This window comes from Neofelis nebulosa, chromosome 16 (genome assembly GCF_028018385.1).
Source record: "Neofelis nebulosa isolate mNeoNeb1 chromosome 16, mNeoNeb1.pri, whole genome shotgun sequence".
NCBI lineage: Eukaryota > Metazoa > Chordata > Mammalia > Carnivora > Felidae > Neofelis > Neofelis nebulosa.
Window position 1 is genome coordinate 28,551,390 of NC_080797.1, and position 12,000 is coordinate 28,563,389.

The following is a 12,000-nucleotide window of genomic DNA, read 5'->3' on the forward strand; positions in this document are numbered from 1 at the left end:
AGAGCTATGGACAAATCCCTGGGAGTCCCTTGATTAGCTGAGTTGTAGGTTTTTTCTAAGCTGTCTCTACCTACCTAAGTTCACCCCCTTTTTGAGAACAAATTCTCTCACCAGGTGAGGAAGGGAGGCCTCTTGCCAGGGTCTGGACCATGTCTTGTCCCAGGTGGCTGTCACACCTGGCTCTTGCTCAAGAACCTCTGTGGCTCCCTGCCTCCACAGGGTCAAATCTACATCAACCCCCAACATGGCTGCCTGCACTCCAGCCAAGAGGCTGCACTCTGGGCCTCTCCAGGTGCCGGGCCTGGGCCCATAGCTGCCCCCCACACCCCTGTACCATCCTCCCTTGGTGCCTCTCTTCCTGCAGAGCGCAGGTTGAGCCCGAGCCAAGGAGCTGTGCTCACACTCACCCACAGGACCCATGTGTACTCAGCTAAGTGCCTGGGAATCTGAACTGTACAATAGGAGGCCGGGGGACTCCAGGACGTGACCATCAGTGGGGTGGGGACAAGGGGAGGGACGCACAAACTACCCTCAGAAGACTGAGAGGCTCCTGCCTCCCAGGGTCAACCCCCCCCCCCCCACCGTGGTGGACCCCAGCTGTGATGCCCTTTGAGCCTTAGCAGCACAGCTGACAAGAGAGCCCTCCCTCCCCCGCCCTCCCCCAGGGTCCCCGGAGAGCTGGTGCCTCCCCTGGGTCCCAATTTGCATGGCAGGAAGGGGCCTGGTGGGGAAGAGGCGGGGAGGGGACCGGCTGCAGCCCAGGCAGTTACACGTTTTCCCCCCCAGGAGCCTCTGTCCTCGTCACCAGCTCCAGCTCGGGGTCAGAGACAGAGACGGAGTGGTAACCATGGCCGAGCTGGTGCTGTCTCCCATGCCCAGCAACTGGCTGGTGGTGTTGCTGCTGCTTCTGTCAGGTACGGCACCCCCGAAACGAGACCCGTGGTTTCGCTCTCTGTCACGGCCTGTTTGCTTGTTTCCACCGCTCTGTGTCCTGCTCTCTCCAACCTCCCCCTTCTGTCTCTCACACTTTCGGCCTCCTGTCTCCCTCTGACTGCCCCGGGGCCTGGGTCTGGCGTATCACCTACGCTGAGGAGCTCAGGGGGTCCGTGGCCCCAGCCCCTCTCCTGTTTGGAGGGCTGCAGGCCGAGCTGGGTGTGAGGTGAGGGGTTGGTGTCCATGACGTGGTTCACCCCCAGTCCCTTGAGGGCATTGTGTGGGGGCGACACAGGAGAGAGGCTGCCCCCAACCAGACCCGGGGACGTGCATGGTCCAGAAATGGTCCCCTGGGCTGGAAGACAGGACAGCCATCCAGCTGTGACTTCCCTCCTGGTCTCATCCAGGGTGCCTGCTCAAGGCCGTTGGTCAGGTCAAAGGCAGAAGGAGGGGGCGGGAAGTGGATTTCTGGTGACCCTGCTCCATTCCAGTCTCTCCGGAGCGCTGCTACGGTGGGGCTGAAGGGTCTCGAAGCTGATGTCCTGAGAGGAGGAAGTGGGTCTAGGAATGCTGGGGGCCCCAGGGGTGGGGCAGCCACTTTCCAGGGGAGAGCCCTGACCCAGCCCCGCCTACTTCCTCCCACCCAGCAGGTGTGCCAGCAGCCAAAACAGAAGACCTGTACCAGGATCCCAAAGGTCAGCCACTTCCCCTGCCCCTTCTGGGGGCAAGTGTGTCTGCGTCCAGTGCTGGTCCCGGTCCCAGGGTCCGTGCCATGGCTGCCCCTTGTGCCCTTGTGCCCCTGCATCTCCCCAGCCAGTACACCCATCTCTAGGCTACCTTAGGGTCTCCATCTCAGAGGCCTGGCTCCGAGGGCCCCCCAGCACCCCTCCTGCCAGCTGTCATCCTCATTAGACATAAGTGTTCCAGTCCCAGAGACTAAGGGGTGTGACTAAACCCAAGCTGGGAGGCGGGGAGCCAGAGGGAGTTCCACTGTCGGACTCAGCCCGGGAAAGAGTCTGTAACTTTAGGGGCTCTGACAGACCATAGGGCCTCAGGGATTCCTACGGTTCGCTTACTGGGAACGAGGCAGGAGGGAGGCTTCTTGGAGTAAGTATGTGGGAGAGAAAGAAGATTTAGGAATAAAAACGAAGGGAGAGCACCAGGCCAGGTGGGGGGCTGTCCTATGGGCCTCTGGACCCCAGCAGGAGAGGCCTAGATCAGGCTGCTGTATAGGCGTGGAAAGGAATCGGAAGGTTCCAGAGCCCTTCTAAAGGAAAATCAAATGCTGGGGCACAGGGGGGTGGTGCAATCAGGAAGGGGCGGGACCCGGTGGTTTGGCCTCTGGCCACTCACATGGCTCAGCTCCTCCACACCTCTGCCTCATGACCGTCCTGTACCCAAAAGCAAGGACAGACAAGGGCGGGGGTCCGTGGTTGGGCTGGCAGTCGGGAAGATGCAGAGCGGGATTTTGATCCCGGCCTCGGTGCCCACAGGAAGCACTTGTGCCCGGGTCTGGCAGAACCCACGTTTCATAGCCCGCAAAAGGGGAGCCATGGTGGAGATCAGGTGCTACACAAAGGACCTGGGAGCGGTGAGCTGGCTCCGGAAGCGGGAGACGGACTTGGAGCCCAAGCCACTGCTGGAAGACGCCCGCATCCTAAGGAGCCAGAACGGCACCTTTGCCACCCTCACCATCCAGGGCATCCAGTTCCAGGACAACGGCATCTACTTCTGCCAGCAGAACTGCTTGAAGTCGTCCCCCAGCACGGGCTGTGGCACTGAGCTGCGAGTCATGGGTGTGTTCGGGGCCTGCCCTCCAGCCGGGGCGGGGCGGAGAAGGGGTGATGGGGCCATGGAGCCTTCACTGAGCCACCCTCACCCCTGCCCCAGCCCGGCCTGCCGCCCGTGGGGGGGGCCACACGGTGAAGGTGGCCGCGGCCACAGAACACCCAGGAGAGCCGCTGAGGAGGTCCTGAGGGGTGCGGGCCCAAAGAGGGGGCCCCAGCCTCACCACCCCCTGCCACCTCCCCACAGGATTCAGCACCATAGCACAGTTGAAGAGGAGGAACACACTGAAAGATGGCATCATCATGATCCAGACCCTGCTCATCATCCTCTTCATCATCGTGCCCATCTTCCTGCTGTTGGACAAGGTGACCACCGGGGCCGGGGGGCGGCCATGGGGCAGGCCAGACGTGGGCAGGGTCTCCATCTCCCCAGGCCCATAGCCTGCCCACTGACACCTGTTCAAACTCTCCTTCATTCGTTCGGTTGTTCTGGCAGAGGGCACCTCACCTCCTCACCCCTCGCCCCTCACCCCCAACCCCTCCCCCCGGGCCAGTGTCCCTGGCCCTCCCCGGCCTGGCCCAGCAGTGGATGGGGTGGGGGAAGCTAACACTCTGCTCTCCATCCCTCGCCCCACCAGGATGACAGCAAGCCCGGAATGGATGAAGACCACACCTACGAGGTAAGGGACGGGGGGACCCCGCGGCGCTGGGGGCTGTGGGGTGCTTGATGGCACCGTCCACTGGCGTGGTCAAGGAGTAACCAAGGCCTAAGCACCGTTCCATGTCTCCAGGGCCTGAATATTGACCAGACAGCCACCTATGAGGACATAGTGACTCTACGGACGGGAGAGGTGAAGTGGTCAGTGGGGGAGCACCCAGGCCAAGAGTGAGGGGCCGGCCCTCCCCACGCCTCTGGGCCCAGCCAGCTGGGCCTTCGTGGACTGCTTCAGAGCCACTGCCAGCTCCCAGCTCATCTCTTCCCCGGACCTCGGTCAGCCTCCGAAGCTGGCCCACCAGATCTGCCTGCCCCTCTAGCCCCTGGTTTCCAGCTCTTACCGAGGAGACCAGAGTAGAAGGGGTGCAGGGCGGTGATGTGGAGTGAGGAGTTCTCTGGGGACAGACTGGACCCAGCCTTCTGGGGGTGCTATGTGGGGATCCATCCCACGTTCAGGACGGGGAAGACAGAGGCTTATCCAAAACCTGCAAATGGACTCAGAGCAGACCAGCTTCCTGCAGAGCCTGGGAAAGGTGGTGGCCCATCCCACTTGGCCACAGAGGGGCCAGGGAGAGCCACCTGCCTCTCCCACTCTCTCCTTCCCTCTGCTACCCCAGGGAGCTCCTGGCCTTGATCCCATTGTCCTATGGAATAAACGGTGTGTCGTGAAACTACACACAAGCTTGTGACATCTATGGGTTTGGAGTGGGTGAGAGTCTCTCTGGGCACAAATGTTTGGGCCCCTGTGGGCCCGTGGGGTGCGGGAGAGGATGACTGCCATAGGGCTCACGGACCTCTCCGTGCTCACGGGCTTCTCTCTGAAGGCCTGGCTGGGATCTGTGGACATGCCTTCCATCTTCCGTCAGCTGGGCCCAGCCTGGAGAAAAGCTAATAGCCCTTATTGGCGGGCATGCCCCCATCCTGCCTTCTCTTTAGCCCACGAGCAGCGCTTGGGTCCTGCTCTGTAGGGCAGGGGTCTCAGCCCTGGAGGAGCTTGCCCTCACCCACCCATCCCAACCCTACTGTCCTTTAATGCCCTCCACCTACAAGAAGCCCTCCCAAATATCCCCAGGCCCTGCCCCAGCCCTGTTACTGGCCTGTGCTGCCCATGCTGGCCATGTTCTCCAGATAAATGAATCCCTACCAAGCCTGGAAATTTTGTTTTTAAGTTTGACCCAGAGCCATGCAAGAGAGAGATTCCTAAAGAGGGAGGCTTTGCGGTGGTGAAGTTTGGGGGTCCTTCGTCAGGTGACTCCTTCAGCCTTTCCCAGCACCACATCAGAGGTCCCCTAGGGCCCCAAGCTCCCCACAAAATGATCCCTAGGGCCCTACAAATTAGGGCCCCGACCTGCCAGCTGCAGGAGTGACTGGGAACAACTCCCAGCTAGGATCTCAAGTGCCATTAACCTCTATGTGCAAAGCCAGGCCTCGCTCTACTTCCTGTCGACCTTGGGGGGACCCTGAAACACCTCTTTGCCACTCATGCTCTGGCTTCAGGCCAGAGAAATCTCTGCCCCCGGGGTGCTGCCAACTTAACTGGAGAACCAAGCCCAGCATGTGGGGGCCAATAAGGGCAGCCACCAATTTTTACTAGCTTCCCCCTGGAACTCCAGGTGGAGCAGGGGGCTGAGGTACCTGGCCCTGGGGTTTCCAACAGTCATTCTCTGCATCGCTCGGTGGTGCTCCCTCAAAGCCATGCTGGGCAGGCCAGGTAGGGCCCTCTCCCTCCCTGGTCTCTGGGCTGCCCGAGAAAACTGGTTTGTTTTGGCATCTGCCTCCACTGAGCCAGAGCCCTTCCTCTCCTGCTGCTTTGCATAGGGGCGCTAATTCTGTCCTTCTACCTCCACGAGGGACCCTGGCAGCCGGGCTGGGGGTGGGAGGGAGTCTTCACTTCTCCCCCAAGCAGGGTCTCCCCCAGCCTGGGGCTGCCCTGAGTCTAGGGAGGCACTGACTTTACGAAAAGACTAATAGTTCTGAATAACTGAGTTTCCGTAATGCTTTGCAGTACTGTTGGCAGGGAACTATTCGAGCAGCAAGGCCTGCCTCCTTCCCCAGACACCCCTGAAAGGTATCTGCCCCCATGGTTATGATGTAGAAGACCTCCCTGGCCTGTTTTTCTGTCTTAGGGGCTTGTGCCATGGGTATCGCCGTCTCTATCTTATGGGTCCCTGGCCCCCAGAACTGACTGAGGCAGTGGAGATGAAGCTGGATGATCCTGGTGGGGATGATGAAAACCCCGGGTCTCAGTTGCTTCATCTGTAGAATGGGAATCATCAGAACTTGTCTGAGAGAAGGGCGTTGAGCCAGATGCTGTTCTTTTAAAAAAACTGTGCCATGTAGTAAAATTGACTATGTTTTCTTTCAGTGTACAGTTTGATGAATTTTAGCACATGTGCAGATTTGTGTAACCCCACCGCTGTAATCAGGATACGGGACGTGAACCAAAATCTTTTACTGGGCCCCCAAAATACTTATATAATGAGCACCTCTTAAATGTCAATAAGATTGTACTGAATACCTCCATATTCATGTACATACTCTCGCGTGAGCCCCAGCATAAGCCTGGAAGGAGGCAGCATTATCCCCATTTGGTAAATGAGCAAATCAAGGCCCAGGAAGATCACAACTGGCCAAAATCACACAGAGACCTTCTGACTCCAAACCCGGCATTCTTTCCGCTATATCACAGCTGCCTCCCTCGGAGGACTTTGCAGCACTGAGACACCGAGGAGGAAGTAAAGAAGGAGGAGAACCAAGGAGGAGAGAATCCTGGGACAACTCTGGCCATCTTTAAATACTTCCCATTGTTCGCAAGTCTCAACACCCTGAAGGACCCACTCCCTTCCCAGCCGGGCTGGAGATCACACCATTGGGCCATCCTTCCAGGGTGCCAGCTCTGGGCGGCTCTTCCAGGCCTCCCCCTCCCCAGAATACAGCCCCAAGGTGCCTCGGTGGGCACATGCCCCACTGCCCACTGGGGGAATCCAGCCCAGTCCCTCGGGGCCCTGGTGTAAGCATAGGCTGGTTCCTTCTTCGTTCTAGCTTGACTTCCGGCCTTTATCGACGCAGGTGCTGCTAGGCCTGGGGTGCTCTGACTCAAGGGTTTGGGTGTTTTTCCAGCAGAATCAGAGGTAAGAGAAAAACAAAACAAAATGTGAAAAGCTGCCACTGTTTGAATGTCACTGGCAGGTAGTGTTTGTCCCTTAGCAGGTGTCTGGGTCTTCTGTGAAGGGCCTCAAAGGCCATCTTGGAACACGGGGTTTGGGATTCCCAGATTCTGTCCTCGAGTGTTCTCTTTAGATGACCCCAGTGGCTGGAATCAGAGCCCACCCCTGGGGAATTACCAGATGTGTCCGGCTCGCCACAGTGCTCCTGGTTCTGGCACCTTCCGAATCTGCTGGGGACTCAGCTGCCAACAAAAACAGAACAGCATCAGGGGCACCTGAGTGGCTCAGTCGGTTAAGCGCCTGACTTCGGCTCAGCTCAGGATCTCAGGGTTTGCCGGTTCAAGCCCTGCATCAGGCTCTGCAATGACAGCTTGGAGCCTGGAGCCTGCTTCAGATTCTGTGTCTCCCTCTTTCTCTGCCCCTCCCCCACTCGTACTCTGTCTGTCTCTGTCTCAAAAATAAACATTAATAAAAAATTAAGAAAACAAAAAAAAGCAACAAACCCACTTGGGATACCTCAGCTGCTCCTCCAGCTCCAAAGCCTTCACCTGGAAATGCCGGTGACTCCACAGAGAACAAAAATTAGCTAGCATTAAATCCTGAAGATAGAGTACAGGGTGTTAAAAACACATTTAGAAGGATCCTAGTGCATTTCTCAAATTAAAAAAAAAAAAAAAAAGCCAAAAAAAAAACTAAAAAAAAAAAAAAACAAACCTCTTTCTCTCCGACCTAACACCACTTTCTCAGATGGCAAAAACAGGGGGGCAGGGGGGCAGGGGGGCGGGGGGAGGCGGTGCTAAACACCTCGTGAGGACCCGCTTAGGGCTCAGGCACAGCAGGTCATGAGTCCGTGCAGAATATTTGTGTGGACTTGTGATCAGCATCTGCGTACTGCCTTGCCTATTTTTTTTTTTCATTTAAATTTTTTCATGGATGTAGTGCCGTGCATTGCAAGATCTTGTACTTTTTATTTATATTTTTGGCACTTGTTATTTGAATTCATTCTATGAGGAGGACATTGAGGCACAACGTGGCCTACCTTACCGTTTCTGGGTGGGTGGGCGTTTGGGTTCTTTCCTTGGCATTGTCTTGCATTTGCATTCATTCAAATCCACCCAGCACATGCTTGTTGAGTTCCTGGGTCTGGGGCTGTGCCCCCCTGTCAGTTTCCCCCTCTCCCCAGGCTGTTCTCTCGTCTCTATGTCTTGGCTATTTCTTTCATGGCAATTTTCACAAGATGAAATTTCCTTATATATTTTACCATTATGTATTTATTTGTTTCCTATTGTCTCTCTTCCCCGGGTACTATAAGCTTTAGCCAAGAAAGGATCATGTCTTTCATTCATCAGGGTATGCCCATCTGCCGGGTACAGTATCTGGCATACAGAAAAAGCGACAACTACGTCTAGAACCAGGTAATGCACAAAGAAGAGTGGCAGTGAACGAACGAGTGGATGAGAGGGATGAATCCAGCTTCAAAGGGTTTGCAGTCCCATAAGGGGGCTAAGATGTTCACAAATAAGCATAGAATAAGGCAAAAAGAGTAGAATGATTTCCAGTGAAGGGCACCGGTCAGGAAAGCACCCCAGACTTCCCACAGCTGCTGGACACAGCCGGGTACTTACTGCTTCTTTTTCAATGGGACTGTCTCCCTGGGGAATAGTCCCCAAAGTGGAAATGACTTAATAGGTCTAGTTATGTAGGCTGTTATGCACTTCTAGATGGTTCAGAGATCCTCAACCAGTGTAAACAACAACCTTATCAACCCACAGGAGTGCCCACCCCCATTCGACCCCCCACCCCCAAGCCCTCCAAGGCCCTTCCTCCATGCTTGGGCCCTCTGGCAAACCCAAGGGTCCAATGAGATAAAGGAAGTGAAAACGTGATGTACACTGAAACGTGCAATACACATGTGAAGGATGATGTGATTTGGTTCATTAAATCGGGCTACATTGGGTTGTTTTTTCTGCCGCTTTTCTTGGTGTCCGTGGACCTCATTCTGGGGTGAAGTTCCTTCCGTTCAATTCCCCCCAACTTCACTGAACATCTTCTGAATGGGGACTTGACCTTACTCTGCTAGCTTTGTGCTGAGGAACGTTCTGTCCACGCCCCACAGCTCCACTGTCTCTCCTGGATGAGAGTTCTAAAGAGTTCGTGCTGGGGGGTGGGGACACCGGGGGGGGGGGGGGGATGGGGGCGGAGATAGGGGCCTTCAGCAGCTATCACTTAGAGCAGAGAAACCGTGGGAAAACCACTCTGTCTCTTTGAGTCTGAGCGTGTCCTCATACGAAATGGGCCTCCAGCTCCTATCAGCCAGTGCAGAGCCTGGCATACTCAGGAATAGTGATCCTTTCCCCACCTCCCCTGACGAAGCCTTTGGGAATCCCCACATAATATTCTCTAGAGCCCTTGACCCCACGCTGAATGATCGACCGGTGCTCAGACTCATGCTGGAAGCAAAGAAGAGGTGGAGTATGTCCCAGGGGCAATCCCAGCCTCCAGCCTCAAGGAAGGCAGGACAGAGTTAGTGGACGTCAAGTGACCAGAGTTGGGGGGAACGGAAAAAATGGCCACCAGTCCCTCTGAGGCTATTTCTACAGCCAGGGTAAGTAAGACCCCCAAAAATTTGGCCTCGCACTCCACGGATTGAACCTCAGAGGGGCTCCTGAACCCTGAAAGAGGCCGCTTTTAGATCAAAAGCAAATCTGTGAGCTTCCACAACAGGTACAGAAAACTCCAGATTTCAATTCTGGAAATAGGAAGGGCTTCCAAACACACTGAATTTCATAGATTCCAAGATAATGGGCAGTTCATCCTGAGCCTTTTTTGGCTGCCCCCAGAGATGCTAATCATGGCCTCTTCCCTTCAGCCACCATGCAGAGGCCGTGGTTGGACAGTCTCTGAACCTGGAGAAGCCAGGGGGTTGGCCCCGTGGTGCCCCAGGAAAGGATGGGTGACTCCCCAGTCCTGGAGGGAAAATCCCAAGTCCATAGCCTTCAGTGCCTGCCTCTTGGGTCCAGTGACTGCCACCACGGTAAATCTTTCTGTAAAGGTGTATCCCCAGGGACCCCCAGAGTCCTGTGAGCCGATCTAGTTCTGGGGTCAACAGAAGTTGGTTTGGTGAGAGAAGACACTCCCTGGATCTGGCTAGTTCCACCTATTCTCAGCAGTACACTGCCTATGCAGACAGAGCCTCAGCCACCTTTCACCTGTGCCCACCTTGTGTGCTTCTCAAGCAGTCCCCAACTTGGGCTCCTGTACTCTCACTCCTAGGGGAGGTCTGAGGCTTCCCCCCTGGTCCATAGTTCACATACAAGTCTCATTAGCTAGAAACTGGTCATGATGGGTTTCACATCAGTTCCCCTCCACAGGGTGGAAAGATGGGGGTGGGGAGGCAGAAAGCTGTGTGGGGCTCAGAGAGCTTCCTCCATTTCCCTCCTGGCCCCTCCTCTCTGGTAGAGCTGCAAGGAGGAGAGGAAAGCCTTCTCCATGCTCCCCCTCTTCTTCAGGCCTATAATTTTTTTTTAAGTTTATTTTCAGAGAGCGAGAATGAGTTGGGGATGGGCAAAGAGAGAGGGGGACAGAGGATCCGAAGCAGGCTCTGTGCTGACAGCAGAGAGCCCAATGTGGGGCTCAAACTCTAGAACTCTGAGATCATGACCTGAGCTGAAGTCAGACGCTTAACCGACTGAGTCACCCAGGTGCCCCAGGCCTGTATCTTTAATGACAGCCCACTCTGATCCTTCCTCTGTCCTACCTGGAGAACAGCTCCATGGGTCCCAGTGCCTTCCCTAGCAGATAACGAATCAGGGCACCGTTGGACAATGGCTCCAGAATGATGGATGAAAAGGAAGCTGTATCCCAAAAATGGGAGGTGGCAAGACGCAAGCACTCCCCTTCTGGGCCATGAGGGTGTGAATTTTCCATGTTAGTTGCCAATACCATAACCAACGGCCCCTAGAAGGGTTTCCTCATTCACTTGTTTATTTTCCCACAGGGCAAGTGCTAAATGTTCTTAGACTCAAGGAGTGGAAGGTTTAAAGGGAGGGGAAATGTGTTCTTTCCCGCTCTGAGCCCCGGGGGCGATCTGATGCTGGTAACTTGTGGATGCTGCAACGGCCCCAACCCTGGGCACCGGGAGGCTGGAGGGCAGCAGTCCTACCTAGCCCTCCCGGCCCCAGCCTCGCGCTACCACTTGGTCTCCAACATGCACCCCGAGTCTCTGAGCCAGTCTCACCTGGGAAATGAGGGGCAACAATCTGCCTCTTAGGGGAAGGATGAAATGAGGCAGAGGGACCCTTGGGATTAGGGGCAGGATCCCTGGATTCAGAGGGATTTAGAAGATAAAATAACTGACTGGCCCACCCAATCTGCTGAGGAGAAAAGATTTGGGATGATGCAACATGGGAAGAGCAAGGTTTGGGAGGTCGGCTTTGGCTGAGGCAGCTCGTGCAAGTGAGCCTCGGTCAGCTCCTCTGCAAAATGGGGTGGTAATAATACCTCCTTCACGAGATGGCCGCGAGGGTTAAATGTGACAATGCGTGGGCATGCTGTCGCACCCTCATGAGCTCTATATGAATATTAGAAGAAAGGGGCTCCTGGGTGGCTCAGTCGGTTAAGCATCTGACTCTTGATTTCTGCTCTTCATGATCTCATGGTTCATGAGTTCGAGCCCCACATTGGGCTGTGCAGTGACAGCATGGAGCCTGCTTGGGATTCTCTCTCTGCCTCTCTCCCTCTCTGAAAATAAATAAGTATTAAAAAAAAATTTTTTTTTTAAGTAGAAGAAAGACTAAGAGGAGCCTAGGGTGGTTGGGGAGATCATCTTTCAGGGTGCTGTGCCTGGACTTTCAGTGCTGGGAATGAGACCCAAGCCCGCATGGGCTCTTCTGATCTTGAGACCCTCTGATGGTGACTGGGTTGCCAGGGGGAAGTACTTGTGGCCTGGGTCTGTTCCTGGGACTTCTGCTTCTTGGTTGGCATCTCTGTAGCATGTTCGAGGAGCAGAGTGATGTCTCTGGTTTTGGTCCTCTGCCTCAGCCACCTGGAGGAGCCCCCACGGCAGAGAAATGGGAGGGCAGTGTGGGGTCGAGGCCAGCACCAGCTGCCTTGGGCTGGACCACGTGGTCAGATGGTGATAAAGGGTAGGGGGATGGTGACAGCGACGAAGGTGGCAATCTGGGACTGAATTGTGCCCAGAAACCTCAGAATCCATGGCTGTTCTGGGCTCCCTTTCCCCAGACGCACATTCTGTCTGGTAGATGGAGGGGAACCGTGCAGGGAGGAAAATAGGAATAGAGAATGAGGGAAGGTAGCGCAGCTCTCACAGCACATCCAGCCTGACATAGCCCCCCTTTTGGGGGCCGGGGTGGGTCCTCCTCACCTGAGTGGACAACCC

General features: G+C 55.6%; 1 protein-coding gene across 2 annotated transcripts; it reads left to right on the top strand.

The window, feature by feature from the left end:
• The first annotated feature begins 761 nt into the window (after window positions 1–761).
• On the top strand, window positions 762–4,116 carry CD79B (CD79b molecule). 2 transcript variants are annotated; one of them, XM_058703818.1, is made up of 6 exons: window positions 762–914; window positions 1,584–1,628; window positions 2,427–2,729; window positions 2,968–3,086; window positions 3,359–3,400; window positions 3,512–4,116. In XM_058703818.1, the coding sequence occupies exons 1-6, from the start codon at window positions 848–850 to the stop codon at window positions 3,608–3,610; spliced, it is 675 nt and encodes a 224-aa protein (XP_058559801.1). In that variant the 5' UTR covers window positions 762–847; the 3' UTR covers window positions 3,611–4,116. The 2 variants fall into 2 exon arrangements, with proteins under 2 accessions (XP_058559801.1, XP_058559800.1); XM_058703817.1 differs by having other exon boundaries at window positions 764–914; window positions 1,581–1,628.
• The last annotated feature ends 7,884 nt before the right edge of the window (window positions 4,117–12,000 follow it).